Raw genomic sequence first — 27,503 nt, forward strand, 5'->3', positions numbered from 1 at the left:
TTCCCTTTGAACCGCTGCAATATTTGCAGCTGAACGGTCAGTTCTTGGGACGTCCGCTCCGTGCTTTGCATATTCATCACACTTCCGAGGTGGTGAAAGTTTTCGTAGTATAGTTGTGGTAGGTTTCGGCGGGACTCTTGCGTTCGGGAAACGAATCCGAAATTGACGCTGCACTTCCAAAAAGCTTTCTGTTCTTAAGTATACCTCTGCCATAACAGATATCTGTTGTGTTGTGAATTGCCTTATCTTGACACCTTGCAAACCTATTTAGAAATAAGCCACGCAGTCACAAAATGCACGAAGGCCTATTTTAAATTCAAGAATTACGCCAGATGAAACCTTTGTAATTGTGTAATTTTTATGCAAATTATTGGTCAATGACAGGAGTGAAATTCGAGTACATGACAAGTAAATGGGGGTTAAAAACGATTGTATTTCTTTCATGCATGTAAAACAATCATCACTTTTCAAAGACAAGCCAAACGTGTGTACCAAGTACATGTAGGCCTATGCCTAACGCATAATGTATGCCTTACTCTTAGCAATCGGACACATCCCATTGAATTACGTGTGGACAAAGTCATTTTTGGCCCTCGGACGTAAAACTAGCACCATTTTGTTAATTTAGCTTCTTTTGCTTTCATTTCTTCATCAGATACTTTTAGAAAGATATACATTTAGAATATGTAACAATATTATGAATAGCTCTTCTACAAATCGAGCAACCACCCTCTGAAATTGGGTAAAGTTGTTTTTGGCCCACACTGTATAGTGAGCATGGTCAGAACAGAGATCAAAAGTAGAATCAGACTTGCAGCTGGACGTTGATTCCCAATTGGGTAATAAAACCACCGCTCGCACCCAGTCACAACTCTAATTTCACTGACCTCCAAGCAGGTGATGTCAGCCACTTACTCCGATTTCACCATTCAGAAGTTCACTGGCGGTTGCCATGGTTGTTGTGGATATTATAATAATGTGCAGATGATGAGCATTGATCATGTTGATTACCTAGCTGGGGGATTTACAACCCCCCCCCCCCCACCGAGCTAGGTAGGCCTACTGTTTTGCTATCCGATCTTTCTTACCTAGCTGGGGGTTTACAACCCCCCGAGCTATAGGTACTGTTTTGCTATCCAATCTTTCTTCTTCTTCTTTCTGACAATAACTTCAAATTGCTTCTCCTCCTACATGTTACACCCTACAATTATGTCACTTGCACCGCAGACCCTAGAAAGTTCTATGGTCTGTGCTTGCACATATGTACAGGCTATATCCAGTGGCCATAGGGTCTAAACAGAATTGAGGTCAAAGGTCATTAAGAGGGCATTTCCGGTATTTAACCAAATACCTTCAAACTGCTTCTTCTGTCACATATTATATATAGTACAATGATGTCATTTGCATATATGCATCGGCTATACCACACGCCTGTAACTTGCATACAGAATTGGGGTCAAAGGTTTTATCTGGATATCTGTAAGGGGTATGGGGTATGGGGCTCAAAGTCGGTGACGACAAATCTCATGACCAGGGGAATGTTTTGCAGGGGTCAGGTCAAAGGTCATGCAGAGGTGAAATTTTAGAAATGCATTTCCTCTACATCTGTAAGGATTACGGGGCTCAAACTTGGTGACAACAAACTTAATGATCAGGGGAACATTTTGGGGCAAAGGTTATCTGGGGTTAAATCTTAGAATTCACTTTCTGGATACCTGCAAGGGGTATGGGGCTCAAATTCAGTGACAACAAATCTCATGATCAGGGGAACATTTTGCAGAGGTCAGGTCAAAGGTCATATAGAGGTCAAATCTTAAAAAGTCTTTTCTGGACATCTGTAAGGGGTACGGGACTCAAACTCGGTGACAACAAACTTGATGACCACGGAAACATTTTTGAACATTTTGCAGGGGTCAGGTCAAAGGTCATCTGGGGTCAAATTTTAAAATTGCATTTTCTGGACATCCGTAAGGAGAAAGGGACTCAAACTCGGTGACAACAAACGTCATGACCAGGGGAAACTTTTTGGAAAATTTTGCAGGGGTCAGATACCTCCACAACACCAACACGCCCCACCTAGGTTTGTGGTCTATGACCATCATTTGCCACTAGTTAATATTACGTTCTGAAATGGTTCAGTAAAAACGTTCAAGTAGGCCACAGTTTATATAGACATAGGTTTATAGGGTACGGTATGAACTTTTGCCCGCTGTTATTAGGTCCCATTAATTTAAAAGTTTGTCTCAAAGCTCCTCTGATGTACAAAAAATATTAAACGCGGAATGTTTTCATTATTATCATTTTCATGTTAGATATAATTGACTTACTACTGATGGGAAACCAGATTTCATGTAACATTGCACATAAAATGCAGTAATAAATGCTGCACAAAATAAATCATACATTCTAAAATAATCGAGCCTTTGTGTTCTTTATTTTATGCTGTTGAGGCAGATGATCACCTGGCAACCTTTGCTACTAAATCACACATTGAAGAAATTTCGGAATTTTCTTCTGCTCTCTACAAATCACAGCATTCGTGATTTCAATAGAAAAAGTAAAATAAATAAGTAAATAAATGAATATATATAAAATTTAGAAAAATAAAATAAAAATAAAGACAAATACAATCAGTCATGACGTTAATATTATAAACGCGCACGATACGGATTTTCTAATGTGAAGGTTTGAGACAAACTTGTAAATTTATAATGGAGCCTTGTCAAATTACGTCTTAATAACGATATTATTAGATGCATGCAATGTTACAAAATGAAAAAGTAGCCTACTAATATCCTCCTTCTAAAATTTCCAGGTACACGTTCATGTTTTCCCATGTTGGGAATTTAATTTCCCTAAAAAATAAAGGGATCGGTCAGTGGTCACCCACCTTTGCACAGCATTTATTGTCAGGGCCTGTAGAGCACCGCAGACATATCGAATTGCATTCTGAATATCTCTGATATCAAATAATTTTGATTTTTGAAATTCACGATACAATACAAATTTTATGACAAATGATTATTTATTGATATTTTTGATAAGAATAACAGTCCTCGCCTCGAAGCAAAAGTTTTATGTATCCAATGATATTTTCCTGCAGCTGGGAGAAAAAGCCGACGATCATTTGAAAATTTTGACTTTCATGACTTTTCATATTAAAGATAGGCCTATACATCCCCCCCCCCAAAGACCTAAAAATGTAGGTGTTATTGAAAAAAATGTGAGTAATGTATCTTCAATACGAAATGGATTTTAGATGATATACAAATATGTTATTAATAGCATTTACTTTTTTACCTGCACAGTCATTTATGTCTGGGATATTGGGTGGCAAAGGTGTTTTTGGCACGTTGAAAAAAAGGGAGGGGGGGTGACGTTTTTAGCACGGGCAAAGAGGGGGGGGCAAGCGATTTTGACAGACCATTGAGAATTGACTACCCAGGGGTATTCATGATTATTCTACACAAGTCCCTTAGGATGCATGTTTACAATTATTTTGTTCAAACCTGGGGTACACATTCACCCCAAGTCCAAATAATAAAACGGATAAAAAAAACAAACAGTAAAACACTCACCATTTGTATTTCTAGGGGTATCTCCAGAAACGACTGAAAATCCAACATGTGTCTCAAGTGCAACAAAACACAGGCATAGTCTCCCAAACAAGGTCATCATATCCAGGTTTAAGTTGAAGTATATCATAGCAGACGACGAAAAGTCAATGAGAAAAACATCCAAAATAATTCCGACACGTTGTATCAAGGATGCATGAAATCTCACAGCGCTGACAGAGAACTATAGTGCCAAACGACCTTTTCAAGCTTTTTCACATGTATTGGATGGAAATCCAACTTTTTATTTGAAAATATGTCCACATGGTACTAAATTTAAAGTGGAATGAATTTATCATGCTGAATGACTGGATTGTTTCCCTCAATAAATACACGAGACTGTGGACGCGATGTCTGGAGATGAGTAGTGAGACCCCTAGCGTTAAGGCCCTTCACAATTAATTCTTAGTTTCCTGTTTCAAGTTTGAAAATAAAGGACGAGGTGACTTTTAATTATTAATTATTAATTATCTATTAATTATTAATTATCTATTACTTTCTTTATTTTGAAAATGTGGTCATGACTATTATCAACAGTCCATTTGGTCATTTTGACTAAGACTACGGATTTAATTATTTTACCTTTATAATTGATTTTTTACATCAATATTAGTAGGGGACCCTACAATGTTCTTGTTTTATATTCATAATCAAAGTTGAGATGATCAAAAACAGATATTAGCAAATAAAAGTAATTAAAAAGTCAATTAAAAGATGAAAATACCTAAATAAAAATAAAATAATTAAATATTTTTCCATTCTTGATTTTGGACGCGCGAGGGAAACAGGAAACTAAGGATCAATTGTAATTGGCCTAAAACGGTACTTCAAATTTGGCAATATTAATGTTGTCCTGCAGCATGTATAATATTTTAATATTATACATGCCAGCATGTTTCCGTTTTTTTCCAAGAAACTAAAATCAACTTAGTGATGCAGCTTGAATCAAGTCTATACCAGAAGACATGCATATAATTTTGCATTTATTTTAAGACACGTTAAGAGGGTTATTTAAAGCAATAATGTGTGATTTGCATAAAGAATAAATTCCTATTTTAAATGTTAGTTTTCAGCAGGCCTGTACGCAGGATTTTTTTTTTGGGGGGTGCTGATTTTGAAAAAGTGGACTTTTTTCCCAGGAGGGGGTGCGATTTTGTGAAAAGTGGACTTTCTTCTCCAAATTTGGACTTTTTTTGACCAAAAAAGCGTATAAAACCTGCTACGCTCGCAAATTCTGCAATTGTGGGGCTTTTTGTATACTTTTGCAAATTTGGGGAGGTGCGGTCGCACCCCCCCTGCGTACGGGCCTGGTTTTCAGTACTTTTCACGGATTATCCACTTTTAATTTCGAGCCAAACAAATGAGGTATCAAAGAAAATTGCGATTTCATTGCAGCGCCTACAGTGCGTGTATACTACGCTCGCCGATCGTAACATGTAATACTACACGGGGCATCGCGCTCGACGTGTGTACACATTTACAAAGCTGACATCCACTGGAGATGTTAGCAAGCAGTCGATCGATGAACTCTGAATAAAACCGGGTCGACCCGGTTTTAATATAAAAAGTTAAATTTTACTGTTATTAAAGCACTTCAGGCTTAGTCTTTTACGTGGTTTTTTAGTACACCACTGAGCAATTAGGCCTATGCAAAAAGTAGAAATCCGAGTCAAATTAAGGGCGTCGCTGTGAAGCAAATCACACATTATGGCTTTAAAGTTAAGTCCAAGATGGTGACTTGAAATGTGACTTCATTCAGAGTCATGGGCATCAATCCGGTGGGGGGGGCAGAGGGACATGTCCCTCCCATTTTGGGATGGGGTGTACAATATCAAATGCCCCCCCGGTATTATACCTTATGCTGGAAGTAGAAGGACAAGACGCAGATAGATACACATTAAAAAGCGTATACTCTCTTAAATTGCACGATTGAATATTCAATCAAAAAGATTGAATTTTCAATCTCGCCGTCCCGAATTATATTAGGGACAAATCGTTTTAGACTGTATATTCAGTCTTTTAGTGATTAAAGTTAGGGGCAAATCTTTTTCGATTGAATTTTCAGTAGAAAGGATTGATTACAATCGCAAATTTCCAATTTGCGAGTGTTCTGTTTTTGGTCAGTTCTTCTTTCTTTCTTTCTTTCTTCTGTCAAACTTTTAACGAGCCATCATAGCCATATGCTTTAAGCCAATGTGACCATATTTGGTCACAAGGACCATTGGGTGGGGGCACAAATGTTACATGACCAACTCGGGGTCAAAGGTCATCCAAAGGTCATTATGACCAAAATGTGATTTTCACTAAAATGCTTCTTCTTCCACAAATTACATAACACAATGTCGTCACTTGCATACCTGCATCGCCTTTAGCCAGTGTCTAAAAGTTGTACAAAGAATTGGGGTCAAAGGTCATTAAGGGGTAAAATCTTACAATTGCATTATCTCAACATCCGTAAGGGGTATGGGGCTCAAACTCAGTGACAACAAATCTCATGACCAGGGGAACATTTTACAGGGGTCAGGTCAAAGGTCATGCAGAGGTCAAATTTAAGAAATGCATTTTCTGTACATCTGTAATGGGTACGGGACTCAAACTCTGTGACAACAAACTTAATGACCAGGGGAATATTTTGGAACACTTTGCAGGGGTCAGGTCAAAGGTTATCTTGGGTCAAATCTTACAATTTCCTCTTCTGGACATCTGTAAGGGATATGGGGCTCAAACTCAGTGACAACAAATCTCATGACAAGGGGAACATTTTGTAGGGGTCAGGTCAAAGGTCAAATTTTAGAAATGCATTTTTTGGACATCTGTAAGGGGTACGAGGCTCAAACTCGGTGACAACAAACTTAATGACCAGGGGGAATATGTTCGAACACTTTGCAGGGTTAGGTCAAAGGTTATCTGGGGTCAAATCTTATACCGTAATTTCATTGTCTGTAAGGGGTATGGGGCTTAATTTCGGTAACAAACATCGTGACCCGGGAAACATTAAGGTCAAAGGTCAGGTCAAACGGCCATTAAAGGGTTACATGCCTTGCGATTGTCTGCGCTCTGTGAGCGCAAATTATCTCTAGTTTTCATTGTTTTTCAATCTTTTGCCGTCCCAACTTAGAGACAAGTCCTTTTCAGTTAAAAAAAGATTGAAAATGTTCACTCTAAAACAGTTTGAAATCTCATTCCCAAGATTACTAAAGTAACACATCATCATGCAGTTATTGTTAACTACATATATGCACACAACACAGGGGCACTCACAATAGGCAATTGAACCATACTGGTAGCGCTGTGTTGTAGCTATATGGGATGAACTAGTTAGCATCATATATCAAAAAGTATAAAAGCTATGATTTTAGTACTTGCTCTATGTTTCAATTACTTATTCTTTTCCAAATATCTGAATCTTCAACCCGGTACAAGCTTTAATAACGAGGGAACATACATTTTTATTAAAAAGAAATCCTACCATCTATCCAAACTCGCCGTGTTATTCCAATGCACATTTTGCTTCACCGGGCAGCCATTTTTTTTGGTCGTATTTGGAAGATCATGTCATAAAACCGTCATAGGTACAAATTTAGTACTTTCTGTCAATCAATTATGGCTTATTCTCTACATGTCAATCTTTCAATAATTGGCATAGTCCTTATAATAACGGTGGTCCGCCTTGATGAGTAAATGACAGCAAACAGCTGCAAACCAGTGAAAAATACCCCAAAACTCGGTCAGTGGAGCTCCGCTCGTACATGTCAATAGCGTCATTATCGATTGGATTAGTCGTCCGTAGCGGACAATTCGGTCGCTCATTGGATTATTATCAGGTGGTAATAAATTTGCATTGGACAATAGATTACTATTATAATGGTTTAGTACTGCATATATCGGTTTCACTTTACTGCACTATGTGTCATTTGGCAGTACATTTCATTCGGAGTAACACTTGATTAGATAGTGAAATCAGTCTACAAATAGAGTTAGAGTGAAAACAACAGCAACACAAAAAAAACCCATTTCAATCTATTTTTTCAATCTAGTTAGATTGATTCGTTAAAAGATTCAAGTTTGATATAAAATTGGATCGATTCAGCCCATATTTATTGGTCGAGCTATGAGTTTTAAAATATTGGACGAGACGTAGTCGAGTCCAATATTTTAAAACTCATAGCGAGACCAATAAATATTGGGCGTAAAGCACCAATTTTATCATTATTATGTTTTGGATCCAATATTTTCACACACTTAGACTCATCAAAACATAATAATGAATACAATCAGGCTGTGAATGATCATGTACCCAATAGGAGAATGAGGGCTAAGAATAAGCCTCTCTGGATGAAAGCCAGAGTTAAGAAGTCTGTGAAGAAGCATCGGTTGTATAATATGAAATACAGGAGAACACAGAGATATAAAGATTATATCGAGTATGCATTTAAAGCAAAAGAACAAAACCAGTAAAGATGTTATCAAGGCACAAGCTGAGTATGAGCAGAAGATAATGAAAGAATTCAAAGACAAGCCAAGAGCGAAGCAGAAGGCAAAGTCTTGTATATCTAGACTAGAAGATGATGATGGTAACTTGACGGAGAATGAGCAAGCAGCAAACGTTTTGCATAGAACCAGAAGAGGAAATACCACACCTGGACGCAAGAACTTTTGAAGACGGGTTTAATGGAAGCTAATGGACTGCAACTTCACCAAGAAATTCAAAGGGTTCAAACCAGATAGTCCACCGGGGCTAGACAACATTCATCCACAAGTGCTCAGTGGCAAGTTGTGCTGATGAATTGCCGGAGCCACTGTTTACCATCTTCAGGAAGTCCATAGATGAAGAATATTTGCCAAACTTGGACTGGAAGACTGCGAGGGTAGTGCCAATTTACAAGAAGGTAGCAAAGATGCCACCAGGCCTGGCAATTATAGGAGAGCCACAAAACTGCAAATTCATCCCTAGCATTAGACATCTGAGCTATCCAGAAAGAGATGAAGCTGCACAGTTTGGAGCAGAGGAGATTAAGGGATCTAATTGAAACATTCCAGATCATGAAAGGAATGGAAGGGATTGCATCAACAAAGCTCTTCACCTTGAATACCAGGGAACCAATGTTTTTTTGCATCCTTACAACTCAAAGGATAAAACTAGAATTGGTTCCATTTTTTCTATGCCCATTATACTTTCCACAAGGGGTTGAAAGTCATAATGGGGCAAAACAGTTAACATCTGTTCTATCATGCTGTAATATACCTTAAATTGTTCCTCTCATTGCTAGGAATAAAAAAGTAAATTGTCATATTGCATTGCACTAGGGTGCTTAGTTCACGAGTTATAGAGTAAATAAGGTGAAATGTCAAATACCTCATGCACAGAAGCCAAATTGCAAAACGCACCGATTCAATCAAAATTTGTCTTCAATTACTCCTCTCGGCAAACCAAATAGGAAAATAATTTATTTGAGAAATGTATCACCTCAGAATCGGATGATATTATGGGTCATATGTTATGCTTGTAGCCTACATATTTCTATTGGACTTTGGCTGCATGAAATCTAAATACAAAAATGCACTTGTGAATAAAGTATATGTTTGAGATTTCTTATGTTAAGGGGAGTAATTTGAGACCAGTTTCAATGAAATCGGACCATTTTCTTTTTATTTTGACCTCTGTTTGAAATTTTTGACATTTGACCTATTCGACCTTATACAACAACAACAACAACAACAAGCAGCTTTTATATAGCGCCGTAACATGAGCAACCACGACCTCGGCGCTTTACAAAAAATATATCTTAAACTACACATCTTACATTACTAAATAACAAAATAAAACAGCAGTATGAAATATGGTGGAAGAATTAGTCCGGGAATATATGAGTTTTTGTTTGGCTCTTGAAAGAAGCAACTGTGATAGATTTTCTGATGATATTTGGTAAAGTGTTCCATAACATTGGGGCAGCATTTGTGAAAGCGCGATCCCCTTGAGCTGTGAAAGTTCTGTTGACAACAAGGCGAGGTTGGTCGTGCCCGGAACGCAGGTTGACAGACGGAATGTAAATGTGAAGGAGTTCAGTGAGGTAAATGGGGGCTTGATTGTGCAGGCACTTGTAAACAAGCAGGATGGTCTTGAAGATGATTCGCTGTTTGACCGGCAACCAGTGCAACTCTTGAATCAGAGGAGAAGTGTTCTTTATATAACTCCTAGACTATGCCATAGTCGAATTTTGATTTAAATAAAAATATGTTATTATTAATCATGATGAACGCATCCTGTTGGACTTCAAAATTATACTGATGTGTATTATAATTAATAGTAAAATGGTCATAAAGAGTTTATATAATTAGTGACAGTAAAAGTAAATATACTTATGTTATTGAATGCAACATATCTTGAATAATGGCTCACTTTAAGGTGGCTGTGTACTCTCAGACATGCATGTAGTAAAAGTGCAATAACTTTGTAATTATTCGCGCAAGACATAAAAAACATAACAAAGTAACAAATATCAAAAAAGCTCAATTTTGCGAAAGAAACAACGTCTTGAGTACACAGCCGCGTTAATACTGAACAATTCTGATTTTGGAATCTACAAGTTTATTCGCGCCTGATTAAAAAATTCGACTATGTACTTTGACTTTTAAGCAGAACTTTGCATCGGGACTTCGTTCTCTAATACACACTGTCAATCATACTTGTTTATTAATCAAATCTAACCACAAGCACTAAGGATGGATGGTGGTACAATACGCGCTAGATGCGTACATTCATCCACCAACTTTCGCGCCAGCACAAAAGCGCTGCATTCCATAGATAGTTGTGTACCATGTATAGTTAATGGTAATGGCACGTGCCCGGAGGGTTTAAACAATAAGGAGATCTGGGCGACCAATCACAAGCCAGATTCATTTGAAGATGCATTACATCATGACCAATTTTAGATAGGCCAGAAATTGGGCTAACTCTCCATAGAGTCCCGTGTTAAAAATGTTAACCGCAAGTCAAAGTCAGTAGTCCACTTGGGAAGCTAACAAACAGAGGGAGTACGGTGACTGAACTAAAGATCATCAGATGTGAAAATCTATCAATTGTGCACAAATTAATTAAATCAAGAGTTTTAAGCTTAAATGCAATAGCCAGAATATGCACAATGTGCAAGTGGACTACGGAGAAACTAAGCACCGTAGAAAAATATGACAATTACTTTTTTTTAAATTTCGTGTGATAGTATAAGAGGAACTAATATGTGATGCGATCAAGCAAAATCAGTCGGAACTCGGAAATATTGATTTTGAGATATAGCCAAACAAAGGAAAAAAGTCTTTAATTGCTCATATCTTTGTATCTGGCTGTTCAATTCCAATGGAGTTTTCTGCAAAATGCAGCTTTGTAAATGTTTTTTACTATCCTATAATAAACTGAATATTTAATATTTCCGAGTTCCGACTGATTTTGCTTGATCGCATCACATGAGACACAGTTTTGCCACTAGGGTGCATAGAAAAAAATGGCACGAATCAAATTTTTTATCATTTCAGGTTTAAGGATGCAAAAAAACCATTGGTTCCACTAATATAGGAATATAAAATCCCAAACCCATAGCGCCCGGTACAAAACCTTCAATTGTCTTTGAAAATATCACCAATGTACTACTTAAATAATGCAATTTATCAAATGTGCAGAATATAAAAATAGTACTAAAATCAGCCCATTCTTTGAATATGTCAACAACGCCTTGAAAAATGCATTTATCAACAAAAATTGTTGTAAAGGCAGGAAGTTTGTGATAAAAATACTTGGTAGGGACGTTTTTATTTTGATAAATTACTGTATCTGCCAAGAACTTATAAAGCCTTGGAAGATAGGTAATTTATCTAATGGGTTATTGCAGTTGAAATTCATACACACCCTTATGGAAGACATGACCCTACCTTCCACACATGGTGCTCAAGAATAAAAAAAAAAGGGGGGGGTACTAAATTATCATACTGTATCTTGAGAGAGCAGATACTATACTGTGCCTTTACTTAACTATGGGTGACCTGATCGACAACTTCATCCCCATGGTGATTTTTCTCATAATCCCAGTGAAATTTTAGGGCTACAATATATTCCGTTTAGATGTTATGAACAAAAAAGTGATAGCCTCATCCCCAAATGTGGTATACCACACATACTGTTCTATGGGATTAGTATTGTGAAACATGTTTTGACTTCTAATATCAAAATGGGTAGTGCAATTTACTTCAAAATTTGGCAATTGGATTATTTTGGTACAAGTCTCAATATGATTTACAAAATACAATATAAAAAAAATCTGACCACCTACCTTTAAGGGATCTGGAATGAGCGTTTTGAGCGTTTCGACAGTATTTTTTGTGGGACATGAGAGCACATCAGACATATCGAATTGAATGAATTCTGAATACGAAGAATGTCTTTCTGATATCAAATAATTTTCATTTTTAAAAATCCACGATATAATACAAATTTTATGACAAATTATTAAAATTTGATATTTTTCACATTTTTGATATATAACAGTCCTTGAAGTAAATTTTATAAATCTAATGACATATTCTTAAAGTGTATGTAGCTGGGAGGAAAAGCCGACGATCGATTGAAAATTTTGACCTTTCATATCGAAGTTATGGATTTTTCCCCCAAAAGACCTAATTCTTTAAGTATAAATCATCAGTTTTATAAAGTTTACTTCGAGTACTGTTAAATATCAAAAATATCAATTTTTAATCATTTGCCATAAAATGTGTATTACATAGCAAATTTCAAAAAATAAAAATTATTTGATATCATCAGGACATTCTTCGTATTCGGAATGCAATTCAATATGTCTGATGTGCTCTAATGTCCCACAATAAATACTGTCCAAACTTTCATACCCCACCCCTTAAGAGGGCAAGAATGCTCTACAAAAATATTAAATCTTAGGCAATCAGGCTGTCTATAAAAGCAACAATTTTCCTATCTTATGACATTTAAAGGCATAGCACTTCTGGTATAAAGGTATTTCACATAAAAACTCACTTGCATTTATTTCAGTATTCATTTACGATCTTATATTATGAAATTGGTAAATTTTTTTCAAACCTGATTTTTTTGCATATTTGTAATGTCCCAACTTGAACCTATAAGGAATCGGCCAAATTTGTTGTCTTTGTAGGTCAACAGAGCAAAGTTCGACATATCATAATTTAAAAAATTATGATAATATGTCCTCCCATAGAGCTGCATGTTAAATGGCCAATGGGTTTCTTTCACTTTACCTTCTTATTTCAACTTAAAATGGACAGCAACCCTTCTCGGCAGTTATTACTAATATTATTTCAACATTTTGAATAAAGAATAACAAAATTAAAATTTAACAGAAATCGTACATTAAGGCTTTAAGGGGGTACTACACCCATTGATTTTTTTTTTCATTTTTTTTGCATTTTGTGAAGAAATTACAAAAAAAAATTGGACAAAGTGGTATGCAAAATGAAGGGGCAAATCTTCTCGTTTTATTGGTGGTATCGGTATCAATGTAGCTTACATGCTTTTACAGATAGAAGCCAAAAGGAGGTACATCACTGATGATTTAAATTCACTTCATTTTGGAAAGCTTACTATCAACGGATTTCGTTAAAATTTTGGATATGTGTTGCTAACACATTAGGGAAATAAAGTTGATATGTAAAATGGGAATAAGTGGTTCCTGATTTCTTTTATGACTTCATGAACTTGGTGCTCCACAACTATCAAAAAAGGAACTGGTTAAAATGCTTCTATTTTCAATGTTGAGCTATATTTTGCATTTTTAACTTGCGACATTATTGCACTGAAACTTAATTAAGCCATAGGTAACAGGTTACAACAACCATACTACAGCAATGATGAAAAAAATTGTATTTCTTGTCACCTATACAACCATATTGGGTAGTTTTCCGTAAGCTTAAGTTTTGTGATTTTGGTAACTATTTTATATTTATTTGTGAAATCCGTCTCAACTAGGCATTCTAAATTGTACTCACCATTTACATCCCAAGGTATATTAGTATATCCACCATGCACTTCTCGATATATATCCAGTTAAAGACAGAATATCAAAATTATGCCTCATATGATATCACAGACTCTCACATGTGTATTCAAAATTGATGCTTAAATTTGACCTGAACCAATTGACCTATAACCTGACATACGGTGACCTAATAGCCTTTTCTTCTCCTAACAACTAATGACTATGCATCCATTGTATAAGTGTTTATTTAATTTATTCAGTGTTATATCATGGTAGGTATTTTGCATGCACCACTATAGATTTTCTATAGAGAGTATAACAAAGGATTTAATGTATTCTATTCATGTACCCTACTTGAACATTTTCAAAAGAATAAATTATGGTTTGTTATGAAACACAGATCTGAGTTACTAGGTTACAGTAAACAAAAAATATATAGGGCTAAAATGACTTACTAAAATTGTTGAAATTCACTTTATATGTAGATATATTTTATAAGTTCAGGACATGAGGTGATAAACATATATGTACTTAATAAATTTGCAAGAAAAAAAAAAGAAGAGGGGTACTGATGAAAATCGGGGTATTATATCGCCTTAAATGTATTTTTTACATTCATGCTTTGTAACCCACCCATATATTTTTAAGTCAAGTTCACAAAGGTTTAAAGGAAGGTGACCCGATATATTTGGAAAATCAAATTCTTTAAAACTTATGTATAACATAAACTGTTGTCCCTTTTAAATGTTCATTGTAAATGTGACTAATTCTTCATGGAATTACTGACATTTAATACAGCCTAAAACTGGTAGTCTACAGTGTTTTTATTAATGATAATCATCATGATCATGTGATTAATTGATATCAAATGAAAGATCATATTTTTCTCATAAACATACTGAAATTATAGTCGGTGTATTTCAGAAGATATCATCCAAAAACTGCTGAATTAGTCAAAAATGTGGAGTGGAATACCACATTTAAGACTAATTCAACAGTTTTTGGACGATTTCCTCAGAAATATACTGATTTGGAACGTCTAATTTCAATATGTTAATGAGAAAAATATGAGCTTTCACCTGATACCAAAATCTGCATTTTGATGGGTAAAGTTGGGGATGAGGCTGTCAATCAGGTCACCCACCTTTACGTAAAGAACTCAAGCACTGCTATTTTAATTTTGATCATGTTTTTTCTCTACTTCCCATTCCAGAAAAATTACAGCACTAATATTATGAGATAAAAAAAATATTATGAAGTTCTGCCAAATGAAACATAGCTCAATCCTAATCATTCATTTAAAGATAAAAGAAAAAGTTCACTATTTTACTAATTTCTTGGGAAATAAAGAGCCAAAAACATGCATTTTCGGCATGTTTACTGACAATAGAGTCGCAGAAATCAGAGACTTGGAACAAGTCTATGAATTCAAAATCTTGAGTATATGCTGCAATTTTACTGTAATTTTTACTTTTTTGTGTTACTTTAAAAATTAAATGATTGGATATAAGAATGAAATATGCCTTTTCCAAAAATTAGAAATTGAATTGAAATTAGACTTCATACAAGTCTTAAGACTTGATTGTCACACCATGTGAAAAACACCCTATAAATACATGTTTTTGGCCCTTAATTCATAAATTCGGCCAAATAGTGAAATTTAACTTTTATTGCCAGTTAGAACTGAATGTATAATTAGAATTGAGCTGTGTTTCATTTGGCAAAAAATTAGTGCTGTATTTTTCTGGATGGGGAATATAGTGCCCCTGTGTATTGGACTGATTGTTATCTCTCAGCCAATAGGAATATGAGGAACTGATGAGCATGGGGAAAAAAGTAAAAAAATAAAATGAGTAAAAATAGATAAAAGAAGTGGATTAGTGCTACTTCTAAGTTCTAGAATATACATTAACTTAATTTTATACATTCGTAGAATGCTTATCATCAAGTGAATTTTATTGAATTCATATCACTCATCATCTACATTCATGGCAAGGATAAAGTTAGGGACCATTCACAAACACTTGTTAGGGGGGCCTGATGCAAAAAATTTTCATCACGAAAATTTTTCGGGGCCCCCTTTACAGACCTCAAATATTTCAGGCCCCCCTCCTTTTTGACATGAAAATTATGGGTTAACCCCATAGAAAAGCATATAAACTCAATTTTCCCAGGAAAATGTGTGGTCATCTTTTTCAGGGCCCCCTTAGGAGGGTCAAAAATTTTCAGGGTCCCCATTTTTGCAACAGGGCCCCCTAACAAGTGTTTGTGAACGGTCCCTTATGTTGAGGGTAATTGTTGTGTTTTAGAAAGGGTGTGTGACATTTGAGTGGTTTATCATGATTTGGTCAAAAGAGTTGGGCGTGTTGGATTATATATGCTTTACCCTTAATGGTAAACAGTTGTGTTATAAGGGTGTGTGATATTGTGATTTATCATCATTTGGTAGAAAGAGTTGGGTGCGTAGCATTAGGTGTTACCCTTAGGGCATGGGTAACGGTTCTTTCTCCCACACTTTAAGGTTCTCCTGACTACATGTAGATTAGAATTTAAACTAGTGGCAAATGGTGGTCATAGACCACAAACCTAGCTGGGGCATGTTGGTGTTTTGGAGGTATCTGACCCCTGCAAAATGTTCCGAAAATGTTCCCCTGGTCATGAGGTTTGTTGTCACCGAGTTTGAGTCCCATACTCCTTACAGATGCCTAGAAAATTAAATTAAAAAGATTTGACCCAGATAACCTTTGACCTGACCCCTGCACAGCGTTCCAAAGTGTTCCCCTGGTAAGTAAGTTTGTTGTCACAGAGTTTGAACCATACCCCTTACAGATATCCAGAAAATGCATTTCGAAAATTTGACCTCTGCATGACCTTTGACCTGACCCCTGCAAACTGTTTCCCTGTTCATGAGATTTGTTGTCACTGAGTTTGAGCCCCATACCCCTTACAGATGTCCAGAAAATGAAATTATAAGATTTGACCCCAGATAACCTTTGACCTGACCCCTGCAAAATATTCCCCTGGTCATTAAGTTTGTTGTCAGTGAGTTTGAACCCCGTACCCCTAACAGATGTCCCGAAAATGCATTTCTAAAATTTAACCTCTACATGACCTTTCACCTGACCTCTGCAAAATGTTCCCTTGGTCATGATATTTGTTGTCACTGAGTTTGAGCCCCATACCCCTTACAGATGTCCAGATAATATAATTGTAACATTTTACCCCTTTAATGACCTTTGACCCCAATTCTGTGTGTAAGGTATGTGCACTGGGTAAAGCCGATTCAAATGGATTTGTGCTGTATGTTTTCAAATTCGGACCTTGTACCGAGAATTACAATGTTAAATGACCCACTGGGTAGCAACTCCCCAAACTGAACAGGACTGAAATAATTAATTAAAGCAAAATAAGAGCACCCATATTCCCTGTTCCAGTGACAGTCCTAACTGATAGTACTTACTTGATATCCAGGCCCCAGGGAATTTTAATATACACAGCAAGGGCCGAAATTCAGCTTGATTCCAAGAATCCACTCTCTTGCACCTTAAGGGGGTACTACACCCTTGCCCAATTTTGTGCCTATTTTTGCATTTATCTCAAAAATTATAGCGCATTGGGGACAAGTAAGATATGTATATTATAGGGGCAAGGACTACAACTACTGCACTGGAATTTTTATTTCAGCACAGACAACAGTTGTGGACTTACAGTCAAAAATGAGGGAAAACCAATATTTGATCATTAAATCAATAACCACTTGCTTTGAGTTGCTGAATTTTCAGTATTGTAGTTGTAGTCCTTGCCCCTATAATATACATATCTTACCTGTCACCATTGTGTTATAATTTTTGAGAAAAATGCAAAAATAGGAACAAAATTGGCCAGGGGTGTAGTACCCCCTTAAGGTTCTCCAGACTATACAAAAAATGTACATGTAAATTAGAATTTAGATACACTAATTAAATGTGAGAGAATCCAAAGATTCTTGTAAAATTCTTTTGCTGGAATTCAGATGGATTTGTGCTGTATGTTTTCAAATTCTGACCCTGTACAGAGAATTACAATGTTAAATGACCCACTAGGTTGCAACTCCCCAACTGAACAGGACTTGAAATAAAGCAAAATAAGGCCCCTCCCCCAAAAAAAAATTGTTTGTTTGTCCTCCACAGCTTTGAAAGAGGACGTGCAGGCGGGCGGATTTTTTAATTTTTTATTTGCATTCCTGGACCTAGCTAGAGCTAAATGCTACAATCAGTCATGGTGACTTAAAAAAAACCCAACATTTTGTTTCTTTAATATGCATTTAAAGTTATAATTTGTGTTCATTTCATAGTCTTTTAATGATTTCAAATCCAATATATTCAATCCACAAGTTTATAACTTTGCATATATTGAAGACACAAAATGTTTTTGGGGGCTTTTTTTAATTTTCAACCATAAAAGATCTTAGTACATGTATTTAGCTATCTAGCTAGGTCCAGAGATACTCCAAATCTGAAAAAAAAAATGGAATTTTACTTATTTTTGTAAAAAAAAAATTATTGAAAAAAAAAAATTGGTCAGGCCTTAATCTGAGGAGCGGGCGGTGGAGGACAAACAAACAACTTTTTTTTTGGCTTAAGAGCACTCATATTCACTGGTACCAGCTAGCCCTCATCTTTACTTGGTAACTACGTACATCAAATCTTGCAACTTGTCATGTGTTTTTTGTGAGACCGAGCATGTGTAAATGATTTACCACACACATCACATACATGTGATTTATTGTAATGAATTTTGCGATGAGCATTTCTGTTGGCCCTTACTGCAAACGCTTTCTCACACAATTCACACTTAAACGGTTTCTCACCAGTATGTGTCCTGATATGCTTAGTCAAATATTCTTTCTTTGCAAAACATCTATGACAATATTCACAATGGTAAGATTTCTCTTTTGTATGCGTTTTCCTGTGTTCCTTAAGTTGTGAATTGTTCCTAAAAGTTTTTCCACAGTCTTCACACTGGTATAGTTTCGTATCTGTGTGAATTTTAAGATGAGAAGCCAGTGTGGACTTTGACTTTAACATTTTCCCACAAATAGAGCACTGACATGTCTTCACATCGCTATGACTCAGCAAATGAGTATTAAGCTTACATATGGTGTGGAAATTTTTGCCACACTCCTCGCACTTATAACGTTTGAATTCCTCTTCATGTGTTTGGTAAATATGGTGACGCAGCGAGTCTCGCATTGAATAACATTTGTCACACTTGTCGCATTTATAGGGTCGCTCATTTGTGTGATTTCTGACATGCCCAATGTAGCTTTTGCGTTGGACAAATGTTTTCTGACAAAACTCACACTGAAAGAGATTCTCCCCAGTGTGAATGTTGATGTGACGATTCAAAGATTTTTCTGACATAAACATTTTCTGGCAATAATTGCACTGAAATGATGCTACTCTGTGACTATTCATGTGCGATTTCAAATAAGACACCATTGTAAAACGTTTGTCACAGATTTCACAAGTGTAATTACTCCCTTCAGCATGAACCGCTTCGATGTGACCACGCACGTGAGAACGTTCACGAAACGATTTCTGACAAATTTCGCACTGGTAGGGTTTCTCCTTGGTGTGAATACGCATATGACGCCTTACGTAATCGTTGCTTGAGAATCCTTTATTGCACACTGGGCAACGAGCCTGTTTCTCCTTATCGTGAGTTAGGTGATGACGATTTAGCATCCCAACGCGTTAATAAAGGTCTCATCACAAAATTACACTTGAATTTGCCGTCACTAGTATGTCGGTTAACATGATTAATATAATATGATTTGTTCACAAAAACTTTCGAACAATGCTCACATTCGTAGGAAATCTTGTGTGCTGCTTTGTGCATAAGAAAGTCATTTCTATTCACAAAACTCTGTTTGCAAAAGTCGCACTGATACTGATACTCTCTGTGTGCTGCGACGTGCGCATGAAATTGTTGTCTGTCTGCAAACCGTTCCCAACAAATTGTACACTGATGAGGATGATGTTTTGACACATGTTGTTGAAGGGCACAGCCAAGAATGAATGATGCTTCACACATCTTGCATTGGTACACTTGATCGATGCTGCTGTTCCTTTTGATGTGTCGCATAAGATGACCTTTAGATGTAAACTTTACAGGGCAATGTTCGCACTGAAAGGGTCTTGCCTTTTCTACATGTACATACAATTTTTTTTTCACCGTGGGGTGATATTTTCTCTGATGTACTTTTAGAATACAACGTTGTGTGAAAGATGCGACACATTTCTTGCACTGGAACAGCTGATTCTCACTACGGAATACTTTGTAGTGTCTGGAGAGGTGGTTATTGCTAGACAAGTAGATATGACAATGCTTACACTGGTACTTAGTTTTCAGTTCAAAGTGGTTTTGTCGTTCACTTGATTGCCGAGATTTGTTTTTCTTATAGAATTTTCTGTATTTTGCCCGATGTCTTTTTACATGCTGATTAAATCTATCAAAAGAATAATATTCCAGGTTACAAAATAAGCATGTAAAAGGTTTTAACATTTTCATTGTAAGTTTAAACATGTGAAGAGAAGACCCTTCCAACAAGAAATTCTACCTGGAGTCTGGTGATCATTAAGCAACACCTCTTACAAAATAATCATAAAGATGATGATCATCAAGTTTCGCCTTCTTTTTCCGATGCATAAAGCTCTGTTGAAAAAAAAGAAACGAAAACATTAGAAAAGTGAAATAAAGGTGAATACATATAGGTCAGTGGTGTACATAGATAAGCAGTGGGTGGTACAATAGACTGCCAGATGGTTTGAAAGAGATAAGTTTTGCTTTCCCATCAACCAAAACAAATTTCTCAATTACGACTGGTTTTGATTAATGAAATTAATCTTCTAAATCCGGATATAACCGGTAATGCCATTTATTTATTAATATTTCAAGGTATTTAAAATTACTATACATGTTGCACCACAAATGAGGCCATAGGCGTAGATCCTGGGGGGTGGGGTAAATCCCCCTCCAGGATGATCCATACAATCATCCCCTCAATGTTGCTTACCTAAATACATACCCTTCAAATAACCTTCACATAGTCTTTCATATTATAGCCTTCAAATGCTGTTTGAATACTATACATATAATAGCCTTCAAATCATTACAATGCAGTTGAATACAGCAAATAGTATTCAAATATTATAGAATAGTCTTCGAATACTATTTAGTCTTCACATAGTCTTCGCATAGTCTTCTATAGAGCCGAAATATGTAAATGAGTTGAAGACTATTTGAAGACTATACTGAATAGTATTCGAAGACTATACGATGAATAGTATCCGAAGGCTATATGAATAGTATTCGGAAGGATTTTGATTGAAGATTGTTGCAGGCAGTTGAATGTGTAGATCTGAAGATTAATGAAGGCTACCACATCAGCCAGGGCATTCCCAACATATAATTACAATGGAAATGTTCATGCTTATACCTACAGCAAAAATAAAAGCACATGCCATGTGATGCAATTGCATCATCATGCGAGCACACATATGGACACGGCCCGGGCCCGGGGCACGAAAAGCTTGGCCGGCCAAGGTAAACTCCTGTGGCAATTAGTGATCCCTGTCGCGCGCATATATATAAGCTTACATTTTTACTCCTTTTTTGTGCACAGCTGAAGGCCAAATGACTTACCTGATGATTACAGCACATTATAAGTTCACAGAAACCATTTAAACATGTACATACAATGTACAATACCCAAAATGATGAAAAAATACCAATATTTCCTCTATAAGTATGCAGCCAGTGCACTTCCACTCAACTGCCATTTTAGATTTGAAATAGTTTGACCTGGCCATGACCTATAATCATTCCTACATCCTGTATGGTATTTGAAGAGTATTTGAAGACTATAATAGCATTCATGTTGGGTAAGGGATATATTGAATACTATATAATACCATTCAACAAGTACATGATACTATTCAATACTATTCAACACTATTCGAGATAACTGAATCGAATAGTATTTCAGCTTGAATGGTGTTGAATGGTATAAAACCAGTATAATACCCTTCGAATATTATTTGAAGAGTATTTGAAGACTATAATAGTATTCATGTTGGGTAAGGGGATGCCTGTATGTGGGTTTCTTGCCAAATTAACCTAATATTTTAGCTCCAAAAGCAGCCCTCGAATTAAGGATCTGAAGGGGCATGGCAACTTTTTTAGGGCAAGTTGATAATCGCCTTGGATTTTCACTGAAAAGGCAAGGCAGCACGGCAGTTTGTGATATTTCAAGAGGGCATCATGGCAACTGTTGAAAATTTGAGAAGGGCACCAAGGCAAAGTGAACAAAGCACACACAAACAGTCTGATAGATGATTTTATAATGAAGGGGCAGGGCTGGGGCACCGACAGCAACTTCATTAGAGGGCACGGCAAGTGACTGCCTTGGGTGAAGGACATATTTTGAGGGCATTACGGCAGTGGGGGGGGCACCCACAGCAAAATGCCATGGGTGCCATGGGTTAATTCGAGGGCTGTCCAAAAGTGGCAATTTTGCATGCAAATTTATTCCACGTTTGCACTGGTTATATTTTATCATTTAAGCTTCAATATGGCAAAATATTTTATGCGCATTTGTAGCATAAACTTATTCTGTCACCAAAAAGGTGCTGGATTCACTATGCTTCAAGAATTTTTTCCCAACTCCATCCCCCCATTGACAGAAATCTACGCCACTGGCCAGTGCCACTGCTGTCTGATTGACATGGTACAAAAATAGACAAATATCTCTAAAAATCACAAACTTTGAGAAAAAGATAAAAATAGGAGTGGGCTAAAGATGGGTCATCTCAGCATGAAATGACAAAATTTTTGGCAGGGGGTCTGAGAAAAAAGTGTGCAGCGCCCTCTTGTGTCACCATACCTTATCTTTGTGGAGGAGTGGATTTGAGTACAAAATCCTTCATAGTACTCCTTTTCTGGCATATTGCTATGATTTTGGTGTCTAAATATAAACTCCTCAACAAAAGTTTGGAAAGTTTTCCCAAGCATCTGTATCTTAAATTATTTGTGACATATTCATATCGTGTTGCATATCAATGGATAGCTACAATACTCCGCTTTACAATGACACCCCATTTGAAACAATCACATTTTTCACGGCTGAGTACACGCCTTGTGAATGTAGTGGGGTCTCAAACAGAATTTGCCAAATTGACCATTATTCTATGCCGCAGGCTGCAATCCCATATCTTCACAATCTGGGACCCTCCAAGATGGCACCACCGCTCGCCCCACAGAGCCACGGTAGTCAACGACTTCCTTCAGAACATGGGAGTAGAGCCAAAATGGCCTGCCATCAGGCCAGACCTCAACCCGTCTGAACACTTGTGGGACCAGCTTGATCGTGCTGTGCGTGCCAGAGAAGCCCATATGCAACCACATTGAATGACCTGGGACGAATAATGGTCAATTTGGCAAATTCTGTTTGAGACCCCACTACATTCACAAGGCGTGTACTCAGCCGTGAAAAAAGTTATTGTTTCCAATGGGGTGTCATTGTAAAGCGGAGTATTGTAGCTATCCATTGATATGCAACACGATATGAATATGTTACAAATAATTTGAGATACAGATGCTTGGAAAAACTTTCCAAACTTTTGTTGAGGAGTTAATGTAAATGAGCTAAAGATACCTAATTTTGAAAGTTTCATGAAAATCAGACATTCCGTTTTCTTAAAAATTGCCATTTTGGGACAAAATTGAGCGTGAGGGCGCTTTTCAAGATTTTGCGCAAATTTCTCTCCTTTCGGTATTTTAATGTTTACATCTATGAAGATACACCGAAGTTTGATCTGCTTGAGAAATTTGAGCTTTTTAGCAAAAGTAGTTTGTCCGCAACGCTCATCAGAACGTTCATTTGGATACCACCATTGGATTGTACATGATAAAAGGTCGTTGACCTCCATGTGTTTTATAGCAGTATTGAAGGAACATTCAAACGAGTGCTACGGACAAACTAATAGTGATAAAATGCTCAAATTTCTTGAGCAGTTTGAACTAATGATCATCTTCATAGCTATTAACTTAAAAACAGCGAATGGACGTTAACTTTTGCAAGATCATGAAAAGCGCCCTCATGCTCAATTTTGAACCAAAATGTCCATTTTTAAGAAAACGCAATGTCCAATTTTTGTGCAACTTCCAAAATTAGGTATTTTGAGCTCATTTACATATATTTAGACACCAAAATCATAGCACCATGGCAGAAAAGGACTACTTTGAAGGATTTTGTACTCGAATCCACTCCCTCAACAATGATAAGGTATGGTGACACAAGAGGGCGCTGCACACTTTTTTCTCAGACACCAGGCCAAACATTTTGTCATTTCATATAGGGTAAAAGGAATAAATAAAAACTGTTTAGAAAATCATATGACAAAAATAGTAGTTTTCACCTCTGTATAGCCCACTGCTAATAAAAAGGGGATTTTGGCTCCACCAACAGGTTCTTAGCTAGAAATTGAGGTTTGCCCATCATTTGAATAAAAATGCCTGTCAATTTGACCTTTTAAAACATTTACCAGACTTCTACAGCCCATTGGGGGTTCAAAGAGTTAGGGGGAGCCTGATGCAAAAAAAAAGGGGGGGCCTGAAAATTGAGTTTATAATATGCTTTTCTATGGGTCATAGTCACGATTATCGCACTTTCAGTTTCCCACGCGTTTGAACGGGAATTGGATTGCGTACTTTTTCGATGTCTAGTGAGCAAATTTTTTCAATATTTTGAGAAAATGATGTCAAATTTTCTATTCTGTATTGTTTGGTAATAATGTCTTTTGCCAATAGTATGTTTAAAGTTGTAATTTTGTGTTTTTGATCGCAAAGATCGGATATTTTCGTTCGATTCAATTCTGAACCCTTCGCAAGGGTGCCGATTTCGCAGAACTTTAACGATAATTTTGCCTTTTGGACACTAAAATGCTTTCGATCATTAATTTTGTTTCAACCGAGTCTTAAATTAGCAAGCACAATACGGTTGGTACCACTTTTATATACATTGATGAAATTTTAAAGATTTTTTTTCAAGTTTATAACCGGCGCAAATCGTTAAATGTGTATTTCCCATTGACATCCAAAATGGCGTAAGCCAGTCCTCAATATACATAGGTACGGCGTATATAGGACTGGCAAGCGAGTCTAGGGTTGACCCATAATTTTCATGTCAAAAAAGGGAGGGGGCCTGAAATGCTTTAAGTCTGTTGGGGGGTCCCGAAAAATGTTTGTGATGATTTTTTTTTTGCATCAGACCCCCCTAACAAGTGCTTGTGAACGGTCCCTAAATATTTAATTTGTGAGTATTTTGTGTTCCATCCATGTCAATTGTCTATGCTGACGAAACAAGTTGGACGTGGCCAACTACAAAAAATCACTACCGAGCAACAACTGATAAAAGTGCAATATATTAAAAGAAGAAGCACCGAGCATCCGGCGAGCGAGATGCTTACTAGATTTATTTTAATATGCTCATCTGGATCTGGATCTGGATTGGTTACTCCATATAAGCAGGTACCTGCATCTCAACAAAGGTTTTGACCTTTGCAATGGCGTTGCATTATACAGCAATACTGCGTATTGCTGTATGGAACCAGATATATAGCGTTGCATGTTTGGCAGGCTTTGAATTCCTTATATCATGTATATAGCCTTAGCCTAAGCTCATGCTGTAAGCATGGTAAGCTTATCATTATTTTTTTACATGGACAGTGATGGGCAGGGGGGGGGATAGCTACATCCACATCGTTTCTATAACTAGCAAAACTTACCTTTTATATTGCAATATTTTAATATGAAAAATATATGCGAAAACTCCGTCGTATCGAATGTCTTTTTTTTTTCTTTCTTTTTTTCCCTCCATTACGCAAAGCCCGTGACCAATCAGGGCGCACACCACTAAATAAAGTGGCACTGAAAAACACGTTATACATTGCATACATTAAAAGTAAGTTTAAAGTAACCAAAAAATGTTTGAGATTAATGTCTATTGCCCCCGGGATATGCCCGGTGTCTATGACTCTGAGCACAGGATTGTAATCAAGTTTCTTGTATTATGTTTGAAGTTTTATATTCATAGATGTAAATTTCAAAAGACTAATCCCAGTTTCCAAGCTTTTATGAACTTTGTAAGATGAAACTAAATACAGAATATATTTTGCCGAAGGTAAAGGTAAATTGGGCAAACATTCAAGAAATTTACGTTTGACCTAAATGAGAATTAAAGTCACTTTGCCTGCCAATCTGTTTTTATTTGCATTTCCTCTATTTTAAAAGGGCATTTCGTGATCCACAGCCTCACCCCCCCCCTGCCCCCACTTTTTCCCCCAAAAGTTGAGATTTTTATACCACTGGATACCTCTGGCGACATAATGTTTATGTGCCAAATATTTCTTGCAGATTAGGCCAAGTAAAATAAAAAGCATGTTTCACGTCCGGATTTTTTAAAAAAAGGAGGAGGAGGGGGCTTTTTATTTATTATTTTTTATCGCAAAATCGGTGTAAATACCCATAATTAGAGCTGTTTTGGCGTACACAATAATGCCTGGAAAAAGGAGGAGGCCTCTTTTTATTTGTTGTTCTGAGAGGTAGGCCCCCTCTCATGATCTCAAAACCTTCCAAAAGTGTTTCTTGTGTATTTGCAAGGTTATAGAAAGCATCTCTACTTCCTAGACATATTTTTTGAAAAGTTATAACTGAATTTCAAAAAATAAAAAAATAATTGAAGAAACCACAAAAAAGGAAGCGGGAGGGGACGTGAAACATGTTTATTTTTTTATTTGGCCTTAATTCATTTGGCAAAAATATCGCCAAATTTAAATTTCGTTCTGGTATACCAGAACGAAATTACAACAGTGGCCTATTGATCAGTGTAATACACATTAACTCGCCGCAAGGCAAAATCGGAATCAACTGAAATTTTGGGAATAAGATTTTTTCATGTCATAAAAAGAGCCGGATACTAGGATCACGAAATCCTCCTTTAAGCTAGTTTTTTTTTCTCACTCTGCACCTGATGAAAATAACATCGGAAACTTGTCCTTGTGTCATTGTTATTTTGTGTTCGTTTTGTTTTGTTTTGTTCTTTTTGGTTTTAAAATATGTATATATTTTATATTGTGTAATTTGTTAATCAATCATAGACGGTATAAACACTAGGCCTATGGCTGTCGAAAAAAAAAAGATGTCCAGAAGCCCTGTCCAGAAGATGTCGAAATTCACGCCCTCAATCGCGGTCAGACCGGGCGGAAGTGGGTCAACTACCATGACTACTATGATTCCATCAGGCAGCAGTGATTTATTTTTTTCAAGAAAGTCTTCTAATTTAACTGACGGGTCGTGCAGTTTTATATCGATTTGCGAAAAGTGTTTTGACATGTTGATACGTTCATTAATTTCTCTCAAAGTAAAAGTCGCAGTTTAACAAATAACGGTTCAAATGAAAGCTATTATTGGGGGCTAATTGTTGTATCACTATGAAAGACCTGACATCAATATAAACATTTGTTTCGGTGACCCAAGTTCATGGTCATTTTTGCTCACGCACTTTTTTACAGATGGCCTGGAATTTCATATTTCGGTTTTATCGATTGCCCCAAAAAGGTGGTATGTTTTTGAAAAGCGTTTCCGCTTGGAATGTAGATAGTTGTTGTTGCTATTTAAACTGTTCGCGATTTTAATTTATGCACTTTTTAGCCGACAATTTTCAATGCATTTTACATAATAGAAATGTCGCTGGCATAGTACCGATATTTTTAACAGTATCGTTTTTTTAAACCAAAAATACCATCCAAATTAGTTCCCAATTGTCTTATTCTTA

At 36.6% G+C, this 27,503-nt stretch overlaps 2 protein-coding genes across 2 annotated transcripts in view; both read right to left on the reverse strand.

Moving 5' to 3' along the window:
• LOC140135696 (scavenger receptor cysteine-rich domain-containing group B protein-like) overlaps nucleotides 1-3,980 on the reverse strand; it is a 43,567-nt gene extending 39,587 nt beyond the window's left edge. Inside the window, exon 1 of the mRNA XM_072157285.1 lies at nucleotides 3,579-3,980. Coding sequence (XP_072013386.1) covers nucleotides 3,579-3,705 — 127 coding nt within the window. The 5' untranslated portion in view covers nucleotides 3,706-3,980. The remainder of the gene's footprint in view (nucleotides 1-3,578) is intronic.
• Nucleotides 3,981-18,211: 14,231 nt separating this feature from the next.
• Nucleotides 18,212-25,539, reverse strand: LOC140135685 (uncharacterized). Its single transcript, XM_072157271.1, has 2 exons — nucleotides 25,456-25,539; nucleotides 18,212-20,323 (listed from the first exon to the last, which is right to left on the reverse strand). Exon 2 carries the CDS (start codon nucleotides 19,351-19,353, stop codon nucleotides 18,307-18,309), a length of 1,047 nt encoding a protein of 348 aa, XP_072013372.1. The 5' UTR covers nucleotides 19,354-20,323; nucleotides 25,456-25,539; the 3' UTR covers nucleotides 18,212-18,306.
• Between the last annotated feature and the right edge of the window lie 1,964 nt (nucleotides 25,540-27,503).

The sequence above is a fragment of the Amphiura filiformis genome, chromosome 16 (genome assembly GCF_039555335.1).
Source record: "Amphiura filiformis chromosome 16, Afil_fr2py, whole genome shotgun sequence".
Lineage (NCBI taxonomy): Eukaryota > Metazoa > Echinodermata > Ophiuroidea > Amphilepidida > Amphiuridae > Amphiura > Amphiura filiformis.